We start from the raw sequence: 13,152 nt of genomic DNA, 5'->3' as shown, positions 1-13,152 counted from the left end.
GCTACGCGTCCAAAGCTGCTACCGTCATGTTTACAAACAGAAACTACATCCATCCATTTTTTGTTCACCCTTGTCCCTAATGGACCTTACCAAGCTCCGCCCACAACCGACCCACGTGACCGCAAGTCTTACAAGCAAAGCCTCGTAGCGCATTGTTTCTATGTAAACATGACTCCATTAGTGCATCATTTCTACCTGATTTTCACAATATATCAGCTACTACAATGGACAGAGGAAATAACAAGTTCATGTCATCATCTGGGAGGAGGTTACTGGTTTTTCAGTCACAAGCTGGTTGCAAACCTGAGGCCAGCAAGTGTCAGTCGGTCAGTTATGGTAGATCTGAAATTTGGTTTGATGACCTCAATATGAGAAGCTACAGACTGATAAGAGGAACCAAAGAGCTCTGTTAAGGTAAAGAAGCCATTTGTTTGTTAAAATTTTATGAAATCTATTTGTTCTTTTTGATGTTTGTTATGAATGACGTATAATCACAAACAAACAGGGTAATTGATCCAACGTTTAGAAACTACAGCGGCTGTAATGAGCCACAGCAAAGGTAAACAAAGTTAAAATAACCCGAACAGGTGATCAACTCAAAACCATTCGTACCTTTTTAGTCTGTCTCTCTTAGTAGTTTAAGCACACTTGTTACCGTGGCAACCGCCTGCGCCCCCGCAAGACGAGCAAAGATTACGTTAAAAACAAAACATCCAGTCCGTTACGATATCAAGTTTCCAGGCTTGATATTTATTTCTGGATTATTAATCGTTGGTTCCCTGAACACAGCGATGGTTGATTGACCAGCTGTACTTGGTGCTAGAGTGGCTAACACGAGTGACAGTTTAGTCCAAAACCTTTTCTGCTAAAATAAAATCTTTAGTGTGTGTCAGATACAGTACACGTTGCATATTGATCTGTTTAGCTAACGTTAAACTGTGTAGCAGACAGGCTTCAAGGTGTAGAAGTTGTATCAGAACTGCTAGTATGCTGTACTTAGCTAACGGGAAGCTCGTGTTTGTGAGACTGCCACCCACGTGACCACGTAGAATGAGCATCAGCCAATGAAAAGCGGCCCCTCTGGTAAGGTCCATGGGGTCAGGAGGGTTGCTGGTTCCTCTCCAGCTACGTTCCGGGCGAGAGGCGGGGTCACCTGGACAGGTCGCCAGTCTGTCGCAGGCAAAAGAACATCAGCAAATCAAATGTCTCATCTTCCCCACATTTGGGCCTCAGAGCTTCTGCTGACGTTTGTCTTGTACAAAAAGACTTTTTGGGAGAAGATTGGTTTATGACTCTCCACCCTAAATCTTTATGAACGTTTGAACTCTGGAGATTTTTATTGTGTTTTAGGAGTAACTACTCTGTTACTTCAGTAATATTTAAAAAACAACTCTTGGTAGTTGTACTGCAAAATACTTGAACTTTTACTTGAGTAATGTTACGAAGACGTGGAGTGAGACCTCTTGTTTCCACACAATCTCTGTCATTTTATTGTTCTCTGTCTGCTGGTTCTGGTTCTGGTTCTTCTCGGTGAAACTTGAACCAAACATTTTCAGATTTTAGCTTTTCATAAACTAACAGATTATTTTTACACTCCCACATTTTGGTGAGTTCATCTTTATTTTGACGAGATTCATTTTCATAAATCGGATTTTAAGGACATTAAATTTATTTTTAATTTTGTTTTTCGCAACGTAGATCCGGCCCGGTTCTGTTTGGTTCTGCAACAAGCAAACATGGAGAATCGCTTCCAAATTCACATACACCGGATCTCAACCTGGAGCTGCTGACGTTCTGGGTCGTGGCGGTTCTGAAGTTCTGCCTCCTTCCACCACGGCTCGCTGGATCCTTCCTCAAGGTTCTGCTGAAGTCGTCTCGGTTCTGTTCTGGCTCCTCAGACGGACCAGAGGGAACCCAATGAGTAACGAAGCAGGTTCTGGTTCTGGAAGATAACGGACCTGCTGCTCAGGACTTGTTTCTTCTTCTAGCACTGTATGAAACCACGAGTCCAAACGTGGCGCTGACCCGGCAGCAGAACCGTAGAACCAACCTGCAGTCCAAACTGTCCCCGGTAAACATGACTCAGCAGTTTTTATAGAGTAAAAAAACTTTACACTGTAAAACCTAAAAACTAAACTCAACATTCATAAAACGCAGGATCAGTTTGGTTCTGATGGAGAACCCAGAACCTCCAGAACCGACCGTGTTCTGTCTCCTGAGATGATCAGATAAAATGTAAAATGGGAGTTTGCAGACTTTGGACGTCTTCTCCTTTGGGATCACTTTGAACCTACCTGTTACCATGGAGACAGTGAGCTGATGTTCTCTGTCACCATGGTGACAGGGATGCTGGCAGGTCACCATGGCAACCAGAGAAACAGAACCTCGCAGTCTGGCAGGAAGGTGCCACCGCGGCTGAGCGCCTCCGGCGTCCTGTAGCAGTCGCCATGGCAACACAGTGAGGCGCTGGCAGAGCTCAACCTGGTGGGTAGTCACCAGAATGTGCGGCGCCATATTTTACACACATATTTTCATACACGGCCTGTATGAAAATGAACGTGGCGTAAAAGTTTCATAAATATCTGAAAACTTTTGACCTGAAAACAGAAACCAAAAATCAAATCAAATCAAATTTAGTTTATTTTTCAGCAACAAGAGCTTTACATCATAAGAACAGCAGCATCAGATTATTGATCAATGTTTCATGATTAGGTTTCCATAGCAACTCCAACAGTGAGTTTTACTCTGGATATAAAGGATGTTTCAGCTGTTCTTCAGTTTTCTGGAAGTTTGTTCCAGAACTGTGGTGCATAGAAGCTGAATGTTTCTCCATGTTTGGTTCTGGATGCAGAACCAGAACCACATATGTATTTTTTTTTCCTTTTCTTGCTAAAAACCTCTGGATGGACTTCGTTGCTTTGTGTTTGACAAGAAAGCTGAATTCTATTCTGTTCTGTTCTATGTTGTCCTGCAGGAGGGGTGTTTATTTATACATCTATTCAGTACCACCATTGTAACATATGAATCTATTTTGTTATGTAAATATTTAAGTGAACTGACGACAGCAGAAACTAACTTAAGTTTAGGGTAGTACTGGCAGCGGCGGCCATGACGGCGTTATCGTCAGAATAAATCGAGAAACCGTCAAATTAAAAGATAAACTGTGTCACGGCTCTGATCCTCCAACAAACCAGCACAACCAGGATCCATATAGATGATTATTATAAGTATGTACTGCTACAAGCAAGGTCGTTGCCATGGTTACTGGCAGCCTAATTTACAGTAAGATGAATTTATGGAGGTGACAGGCGGAGCAGCAGCTGCAGTTTCCTGCAAGTTCGGAGTTTTAAAGGACCGGTGTTCAGATTCATGAGGCCCAAGATCACCAGGTTACCATGGCAACACAAACCCAGCGTTACCCAGGGTTCTGTTAGTGGTCAGACAAAATCCAGAACCATCAGAACCAGCGATGGTCCGTGTTCTGGACGCACTGGTGTTGGAGAAATAGCAGAGGGCGCTGGGCATGCTCAGTGGCGCCCTCTACTGGCTCAGAACCAGTGCATCGCTTCCTGCCTCGTTCCTCCTGCACAGAAATCAGTTGTCTGGGTCAGAACCTTTGGACCAATGAGGCGAGGAGGACGGTTGGCTACTTTTCCTCAGTCTGCAGGAATCATGGCCGACAACAAGCTGAAATTCAGTTCCACTCATCCTGACTTCTGTTCTGCACACAGCAGAATCTGGTTCTGGTTCTTTTGGGCCCCCAGCAGGTTCTGCAGCCTTTCAGTTTTTACTGTTTCTATAATGTACAAATTTCTACAATCTGTAAAATCCTGCTCTGGTTTGAGCCGTCAGTTTTCACAGGAGAAGTGACACATTGGACAGGAAGTGACACATTTCACAGCCTTCGTGGAGACCAAATGTCTCCATGACTGACTTCCTCTAGATCAGTGCTGCCCAAAGTGGGTCCTGGATGCCTGAAGCAGAGAGCTGACAGGTTTCCACAGCAGAGACACGGTTCTGACTGGACTCTGTTCTGGTTCCTCATATGGGTACTGTATTACCTCACAGCTGGACTTACTGGTTTCTTGCTTTTTCTTCTTCTTCTTCCCTTACAGGTTTTTATATTCACAGAATATAAAAACATTCATGTTTTAGTCTCTCCTGGTTTAACGCACCTGGATCCAATGATGGAAGAACATCGACCTGCAGAAAAGGTTCTTGTTACCAGCAGGGAGAGAATAAAACATCCTCTTTGGGCACCACTGCTCTAGAGCCTCAGAGGTTTGAGTACAAGTGTTATAAGTTTTGAGAAGAAAGACATGAAGCTCTGCTTTCAAAATGAAAATGTAAGCAAACATTCTACCAGTTTTGAGAACTAAATACATGAAATCCTCCTTGCGCTCAAACTCTCTGCTCGCTTGTGAAACATGGAACTGCCTTTTTGGCAGAGTCGCCTAGCAACCTCTCAGCCAATAGAATGAAAGCGTTGTACAGGGTACATAAGTTTCCTTCTAGCAGGTGTGGTTGTGTGGCTACTATGGATTGTAGCCACCCGCACCGCCCACTGGAGGTTGTGAAAATGAGGATAGCGACCATTAACAGATGTGATCTGTGGGAGCTAATTTCACTTCCAGAAGAAGGTCGTCAAACTCAGGTGAACCTCGTCATATAAACCCAGATGAAATGTTCTTTCTGAACTCTGATATGGGCTGAAGCTGGATGGAGCTCTGACCTCCTGACCCTCCAGATCTCCATCTGACAGGTAAAGTGAGTTAAATCTGATGGTATAACCACCTTGTCCAGTAAGCAGGTCAGTCTGTCGAGGAAAACTGGCCTGGTTCCTGATATCCCACCCAGAGGGTCACCCTAACGGCCCCTAACTGCCCCGTGGCCCCTAATGGCTGCTTTTCCTCTTTGTTACAACTTGCTCTTGTTTCTGAACCAGGTTGGTTTTAGTGACTCATCCGAGTCCCAGGAGTGTTTTACATTTAGCTTTGGGCTAAAAGCAACCTATGAAACCGTTTTCTCTCCAGAATCAAATATCGTAACTATTTTACATCCACCAGAACTTTGAGGAGGCATTTGGTTACTTTGTGTGATTCATTTTAAAGGCTTTGATGCTAAACTCAAATCTCCAGCATGGAAATAAAGGGATGACCTCTGCTTATCTCGACATCATCAAAATGCAGACATGAACAGGAAGTGTAAATAATTCCAATTTAAAAAAAACTTTATTAATCCCAAAGGGAAATTAAATGTAGCTCATTAATTCTTCAGTTATTAGAGATAAAAAGACAAAACATCTCAATGAAAGTAGAGTTACGCCAGCATGTTGCCACCTTCAGCGCCACAAGCAGGAAGTGGAAAATAAAGCAACAGGAAGTAGACTGGCCAGTCCAATTAGTTAAGCGAACCAGCTGGTTAATCTGTGGGACACTTTGATCAGTCCTGTAGGGGGCGCCCTCTAGCGTTGTTCTGCCACTGAACAGGTTCTGGTCCGGTCCGGTCTGGTCCGGAGCGCAGTTTGAGCTCGTGGTAACACTGAACAAAGCTGTGGTAGATGAAGGTGATGGGCAGCGCCAGAAGCACGATGCCGCTCACCACGCAGACTCCGCCCAGCACCCGGCCCGCCACCGTCACAGGACACACGTCCCCGTAGCCCACAGTCGTCATGGAGATGATGACCCACCAGCAGGCCGCGGGGATGCTGGCGTAGTCCGGGTTCCCGGTCTCCAGATCCGAGCCGTGCTCCAGCAGCTGGGCCATCGCGCTGAAGATCGCCATGGCGACACAAACAAAGACGAGCAGCATCACCATCTCGCGGTAACAGCGGCGCAGCGTCAGGCCCAGAGTCTGCAGGCCCAGAAAGTGACGGGCCAGCTTTATCACCCAGAAGATCCGCATCATCCGCAGGACCCGCAGTACCACCCCGGCCCGCTGCAGCTGCGAGTTCTCCCCTGTCAGCATCGTCACGGTAACGGAGACATAGTAGGGCAAGATGGCCAGGAGGTCGATGACGTTCAGAGGACGGCGAAGGAAGTCACATTTATCGTGGGACACCAGGAAACGGAGCAGACACTCTGCAGTGAACCAGCCGATACAAACCGCTTCAACGATCCTGTAGAGGGACAGCCAATCACAGACCAGAGTGAGCAGCCAATCACAAACCAGGCCAGTCTACAGACAGTAATCATGCCGAGGTTCTCCTGCTGCCTCCTGGTTCCACCGTAGATATGCATCACATAGATCAGACTTATTGTATTTATAGATCCAAGTGAGGCTGAAGCGCCACCTGCTGGAGATCAGTCGAACCTGCAGCGTCTCCGTCTTCATGGCGATAAGCAGACTGCAGCGTCCTGCTTCCTCAGAACGGCCAGCAGGGGCCGCTCCAGAACCACCATGATGGGGGTTGTCATGGCAACAGGTCTGTAGTCCTTGAAGACTGATGGTGAGTTTCCTTCGGTACCGGAACCAGGCAGGAAGTCTTCCACAGCAACAGAACTTTCTGTTGGGTCAAGCCACAGAGCTGCTCAACTGGACTCTGGGCTGACTCCATCTGGACCCAGTTCTGGTCCTGGTTTTGGTTCTAGTTGTGGTTATGGTTTTGGTTCTGGATCTTTTCTAACATCAACTAATAAACAATTAAATCTCCAAATAAACTTCTATTCTCGTCTTTAGATGATCTTTAAACACTTATAATTTATACACATTATCTCCCAAAAAGCTCTTTTTATACCGTTCTTAAGTTGGTTTATATTTGCTGTTTTTCTGCAATAGAATTGAAGAGAAAAAATTATTTTTAATATTACAATTATTAAAAATATTGAGTATGACTAGAGAACAGTGTGTCTCGTGTAACAGCGTGAGTCACATGGCAAGATTTCTATTTACATTTGTTTCTATTGACATGAGAAATATAAAGAAGTAGGAAATTTGTTGACGGTCCCTAAGTGAAGCTCTGAGGGTCGAGGAGGGACAGTAGAGGACGGCCGGCCGACATCCAGGAATCGGATCCAGCTGGAGCTCGGCGGGTTTGGGAATATCCAACTGGTTTTAAGGTTTGACTGCACCAACGACGTTGGTTTGTTTTGGAGCGATATGGGGGGACGGTGACCTCTGGATGACCTCAAAAAGATTTTTAATACCTCAGAAACTCTGACTACCGCTGCAGTTTAGGCCACTGCTTCACTGAAGGCATATATGTGTATATGTAATATGATTTGAGATTAATTTGTAGAATTAATGATGTGAATTCAAAATATGAAGGATTTTGAAGAATGTTTAAATTACTATATGATAAAACTGTCCAGTTAAGGAAAAATAGAGGAAAAGCAGAAAAATGAGCAGCAAATTATAAAAGGAAGAGAAAATATGTGAAAAAAGAAAAACTTTAAGGAATTTATAAAACATAGAACTTCTGAATCAGAAAACAAACATAAGAAATATAAAAAAGTGAATATTATAAAGGCATGTTAAAAGGAATATTTTTATAAATTATTGGATAGTAATAAAAATGATACTAAGGCACAGTTTAAATATTATCAGGAAAACTGACAGTAACAATTATCCACAGTATTTTATAAATATTAATCAGAATATTACCAATATGAAGAATGTTGTAGATAAATTCAAAAGTGATTTTGTGAATATGGGAGAAAAAATACCTGCAATAAAAACAGCAACTCATCTAAATTCTCTTAATAATTCTAGTTCAATGTTTCTGAAACCAGAAAGAGAAAAAAATCACTTTGAATTATAAATGTGGCAATAAATCCTCCACTGACCCAGAGCTACTGGTTCTGACCTAGAGCTACTGGTTCTGACCCAGAGCTACTGGTTCTGACCTAGAGCTACTGGTTCTGACCCAGAGCTACTGGTTCTGACCCAGAGCTACTGGTTCTGACCTAGAGCTACTGGTTCTGACCCAGAGCTACTGGTTCTGACCCAGAGCTACTGGTTCTGACCTAGAGCTACTGGTTCTGACCCAGAGCTACTGGTTCTGACCCAGAGCTACTGGTTCTGACCCAGAGCTACTGGTTCTGACCTAGAGCTACTGGTTCTGACCCAGAGCTACTGGTTCTGACCCAGAGCTACTGGTTCTGACCCAGAGCTACTGGTTCTGACCCAGAGCTACTGGTTCTGACCCAGAGCTACTGGTTCTGACCCAGAGCTACTGGTTCTGACCCAGAGCTACTGGTTCTGACCCAGAGCTACTGGTTCTGACCACTTCAAACCTACCCACAGACAGCAGACAGGTCAGCCCAACCCTTACCAGTGCTGGTCCGGGTTCTCTGCAGCCCTCCAGGCCGGTAAGGTACTGGCACACAGCATCCCGATGGAGACGACCACGAACAGAACCGAGACGGAGGCCAGAACCTGAGCCAGCAGCGAGGACGCCGGCTCCTCCAACGTCCTCCTCAGCGTCTCCAGCCAGCAGCCCTGGGGCTCGTCTGGACATCGCCGCTCCTCCTCAGCAAAACGGTGAACCAAATGTCCGTCCAGGCGTCCGTCCAGGCGGCGCTGGCAGCAAGGCTGCAGGTCGCAGCTCTCCAGGCCCCAGTACTGCATCTCGTTGTAGAAGGAGAGCTCGCACATCTGGGGCAGGAGGCGCAGCGTGCCGTGTTGGAGGTACAGCATGATGAAGCCGAAGGCGTCGGCGTGGCGGTCAAAGAAAAACTCGTTGGCGTCGCGGTCGTAGTCGTCGCAGAGCTGCAGCAGCTCGCGCTCCGAGCCGCAGCGAAGCAGCCGGCCGAGTCTGCTGAGAGGAAGGCGCTTCATCAGGTCCGGCGGGAAGGAGAACCGCCGGCCGCCAACGTTCACGGTGCACAGCCGGCCGTCCGGCTTCATCCTCACTTCCAAACGAGGATGAAGTCTGCTTGGATCCAAACTCTGATCCAGGCAGACCTGGACTGACCGGGTCTGCTGCAGAATCTGCCCAGTTAACCAGGCCAGGAGGATCTGCTGCTTCTAACGCAGCGACTTCATGAAGAACCTCCAGTCGGGCCAAACGGACCGCAGCAGCTGCGGCTGGGTTCTGGTGGAACCGGACCTTCAGGAAGAGTGGAGCGCGGTGGAGGTTCTGCCTGGGATCCTCTTCGTCTTTGTTTCTTTGTTGTGTCGAATCTGAGAAGAGTAGCAGACCTTCCTCCTCCTCCTCCTCTTCCTCCAGAGGAGCTGAAGGCTCCAGCAGCTCTGCTCTCCTCTTCATCACATCAACATCAAAGCCGTGAGGAAGAGGAGTTCCTTCGTCAGCAGATCAACGGCTCCCCCTGCTGGCCGAGGCCTCCGTTTTCAGGTGGGTTTGCTCAGCAGCTGCAAGCCGGCGTTCTGTCGGCCCACATAAACCGACGGCTACTAGTGTGTGACACAGAGGTCAAACATCATAACCCGACTTAGCCGCTGTCCGGTCGGACAATTTTCAAGGAACAGGGAGGCGAGTTTTCTAGTTGACTGCAGCTTTAAATGCCCTGTGAAACCACGACGACGCAGGAATATTTATTAGTTTTAATATAGTTATTAAAAACAATTTACTGAGTCATTTTTGTCGTATCCTGTGTAAGTATCCTGCACTGACCTCTGACCCTTACAGAGCTCTTCATCCGATGCTACTCACTGCCTGGAGGAGATTCTGACAGCATGTTAATCTGACAGAACACCGGCCTGGGCCTGGGCTTGGGCTTGGGCTTGGGCTTGGGCAGGACCAGAACCAGGACCAGAACCAGAACCAGAACCAGAACCAGGACCAGAACCAGGACCAGGACCACCTGAATCTGGTTCAGGAGCTGGACAGACAGTAGCAGCATTAACACAGAGGGAAAAGATTTACAAGGGCAGAAAAACAACAACTGGCAAAATGTTCTAAAACTGGATAAGACGGAAGGAGACATTGTTATTTTCATATACATAATAAAGAGTAGACCCAGCGGCCATCTTGGAGTGGTCATCCCCCCCACTTGGCTAAGCTAACAGCAGAAGACGCCTCAGCTTTAGGGTCAATCAGATTACTGATGTTTTAAAAAGCTTAACCTGCCGATTCTGATTTTGGCCGATGCCAATTTTTTTGTCTGAAATGTTGCTCAATATAGCAAGAAAGTTGTTGGGTTGGCAACAGTGGGCTAAGTGTTAATTCTAGATGTGCAGACCTAAGTTAGTGTGCCGGTCTGTCAGGTCAACCTCTCACCAGAGAGCAGAAGACAGTGGTTGATTCTTGGATCTTTGCCAAGCTACAGTGGATAAGATCGACTTCACATGTAAAAATCTCCCAAAATGAAGGAAATCGGCACAGATAAATCGGTGCACCCCTACTCAGCACTGCAGGATATTATTGTTCACATCGACGGACTATTGACCCGATGTGAACAATACTTTCACAAGTAAGATGGACATATTATTGTTTCTGTTTTGTGAATAGAATATTACTCTGTATTTATGTCCACTATGTGTCGTGTGGTGAACAGGAAGGGTTGCTGCTGATGAGCAGGAGCTGGGAGGAGATAAACAGGAACAGGACAGAGACAAACAGACCCATTTCTTGGGGGCAGTGAAGACGGGGAGCGGCTCCTGGTCCAGGAGGAGAGTTAGGGGCCGAGGGCCAGTTAACACACCAGTGAAACCTCACCTTCCAGTTCCAGGAGACTCAAGCTTGTCTGTCCTGAGCCAGTGAGGGTCATGAACGCCACAGAGGAGCTTTCGTCATCAGACTGGTGGCTTAGCGGTCTTTTAAAAATCCTTTGTGAATTCGTTTGACTGTTTTTAATTCATGGGACCAGAACCAGGTCTGACGGCTATAAGGAGCTGCATCAGTCCTCTTCCTCCCTTTGTGGTTGTGCTGTGGAGTGATTTAGACCGTTTCAGTTTCAGGTCCATTTGGGTTTCCATTCCTGCAGCGGTTCTGGAGGAGAAACCCGGCCTGTGCTGGCCTTGGATGTCGGTTCTCAGGGTCTCCCAAATTAAGTCTCTCTTAAAACATTTTACAATCTTTAAAAATAAATAAAGCTTTACCTCTGATAAAATTAAGACTCCTGTTCACTATTCTCTGCCTCATAAAAGTCATTACAGTATTTAATGCCAGCTAATATCAATAATGGCCCGCTACGAAGGCTAACCGAGAGTTACTAAATATTTACAAATTTGAATTATTCCAAACCAAGGGTGTAACTTTGTGCTGCCAGTTGGTGAGGAAGAGGAGCAGTTCTGTGACTGGAAGGCCTTGTTGTGCTACAAATACAGCCAAAAGTGAAATGTGAATGCAATAGTCTGACTCACTGAACTAGGATATACATCCTGATATAGCTCGTCAGTTTAATAGCACCTTTCAAAAATGAAACCTTTTAGCAGCTATTAAACATACTAAGAGTTATAAAGATGTTAAACATCAGCTGTGTAATTGGGACCTGCCATAGCAATGCATGGAAGCACCTATTGTTCTACACGTTAGCACAAACATTAGCAGTGCACTTCCCCACTAGTGCACTGCCTGTGGAGCAAAGCAACGCACTAACATTACCCTTCTCCCCAAAATAAGCATTTAGCTAGTTTTTATGTATTAGCCATGTTTAGCACACTGAATGGAGAAGGTCAATGTAAGACAACATGCTAGTGACAGCATTTAGGCTAACATTAGCATTTTGGCACATTTTAGCTTAAACCTACTGAATGGAGTAAGTGCACATTGGTTAACATGCTTCAGACGTTCCACATGCTATTAATATTATTTTAGCTACGCTTAGCATTGATGCTAAATTTTAGCATGAGAACCCTGGTTCCAACTGACTTTGGCAGGCCCCGTTTGAACTTCTTCAGAAATGTTCTAATTAATCCATAATGTCTTTGCCTTGGTGATGCCATTACTAACAGATTCTAATTTATGGAATGAGTCTGTAATTTGCTCAATGCTTGCTTACAGTTGAAAACAATTACAAAATGTTTTCTGTGAAGTATTATCACAATAATGTAGTTGCCTTTTACTAGCTGATTTTTACCGAGCGCTCAGAAACTGGAGCACTTCATACAAGAGAGGACAGCTGGGGAGCAGAGTGACCGTCGATGCTCCTGGACCGGACGGCGGCCATTAGCCGCTACAGCTAGCGACGTGAACCTGCGGCGCCATTACTGGGCGTCGTTTGATTCCACTGAACCAGACGGTTCCGATGCAGGACGAGCAGGAATCTGCCACAACAAACAGTTGGAGCCCCACATTTCTGATCCAGTTTCTATACATTTTGGCTGGAATAAAAGTGCCGATGTTTGGATGTGTAAAATATCTCTATCTCTCTGGATATAAACCTAGAGACAGTTTGGTCACGATACCAGCGCTGGTTGGTTAGCTTCTTTAAACAGCTGCTTTACTGCTAATCTGTCAGCAAGTCGATGTTTGGGTCGCCTTATTTTTGAGTTAACTGAACCGAAACACGCAGCGGGTTCATATGATGGCTGTCCAAGTCAAGCTACAGCATGAGGCTACTGACCTACTCCACACTTTGGATTTTGTTTTAGTTCAAACTTTTTACCGACCTGTGAAATGTGAATCCCTTAGATCTTATCTTGCTGTCGTAGCGTTGACCATTAATAGCAAAACATTCTTCTTATTATTTTTTATGGCGGTTGGCAAGCAACTTTTAGATGTGCATTACCGCCATCTACTGGAATGGAGTGTGGATCGGGACGCTAACTATATACACCCCCCACAAAACAAAACAAAACAAAACAAAACAAAAAAAACAACTTATGTCTTTTCTATCAATTTTGTTTTCTTAAGGTAATTAATTAAATAACTTATATCTTCAGAACTAGAAATTTTTCCCCAAATATCTTGTAAATTTAACTGTAATTTATTTTCTTGTAACCGACTAATTTCCTTCTCTCAACAGAATATTTTGTACAGAACAACAAAACATGTTTTTCCGTCTCTTCTTGACAACAAAAATCACAACTTCCAGTTCGATGTTTTCCTATTTTAAATAAATTACTGTTTAACCTTGTATGTCCAAAACGCAACCTAGATATAACTGTTTCCTCTTTTCTATTTTGTCCCGTTCTCCTCATTGCACCAACTTTTCTTTGAATACTGTACAGCCATCTACCAGTTCTATCTTCCTCCCACTGTCTCTGCCATCTTTCCTTAACCTTTTGTTTAATAATAGATTTGATTTC

At 45.2% G+C, this 13,152-nt stretch overlaps 1 protein-coding gene across 2 annotated transcripts; it reads right to left on the bottom strand.

Moving 5' to 3' along the window:
- Positions 1-1,423: 1,423 nt before the first annotated feature.
- LOC122842614 (potassium voltage-gated channel subfamily G member 3-like) lies at positions 1,424-12,615 on the bottom strand. 2 transcript variants are annotated; one of them, XM_044136648.1, is made up of 4 exons: positions 12,514-12,615; positions 9,575-9,782; positions 8,273-9,467; positions 1,424-6,118 (listed from the first exon to the last, which is right to left on the bottom strand). In XM_044136648.1, exons 3-4 carry the CDS (start codon positions 8,845-8,847, stop codon positions 5,443-5,445), a joined length of 1,251 nt encoding a protein of 416 aa, XP_043992583.1. In that variant the 5' UTR covers positions 8,848-9,467; positions 9,575-9,782; positions 12,514-12,615; the 3' UTR covers positions 1,424-5,442. The 2 variants fall into 2 exon arrangements, with proteins under 2 accessions (XP_043992583.1, XP_043992584.1); XM_044136649.1 differs by lacking the exon at positions 12,514-12,615 and adding an exon at positions 10,619-10,824.
- Between the last annotated feature and the right edge of the window lie 537 nt (positions 12,616-13,152).

Source organism: Gambusia affinis, linkage group LG13 (assembly GCF_019740435.1).
Source record: "Gambusia affinis linkage group LG13, SWU_Gaff_1.0, whole genome shotgun sequence".
NCBI classification, from domain to species: domain Eukaryota; kingdom Metazoa; phylum Chordata; class Actinopteri; order Cyprinodontiformes; family Poeciliidae; genus Gambusia; species Gambusia affinis.
The sequence above is the reverse complement of the archived record's forward strand: the minus strand, read 5'-3'. Positions and strand labels throughout refer to the sequence as shown.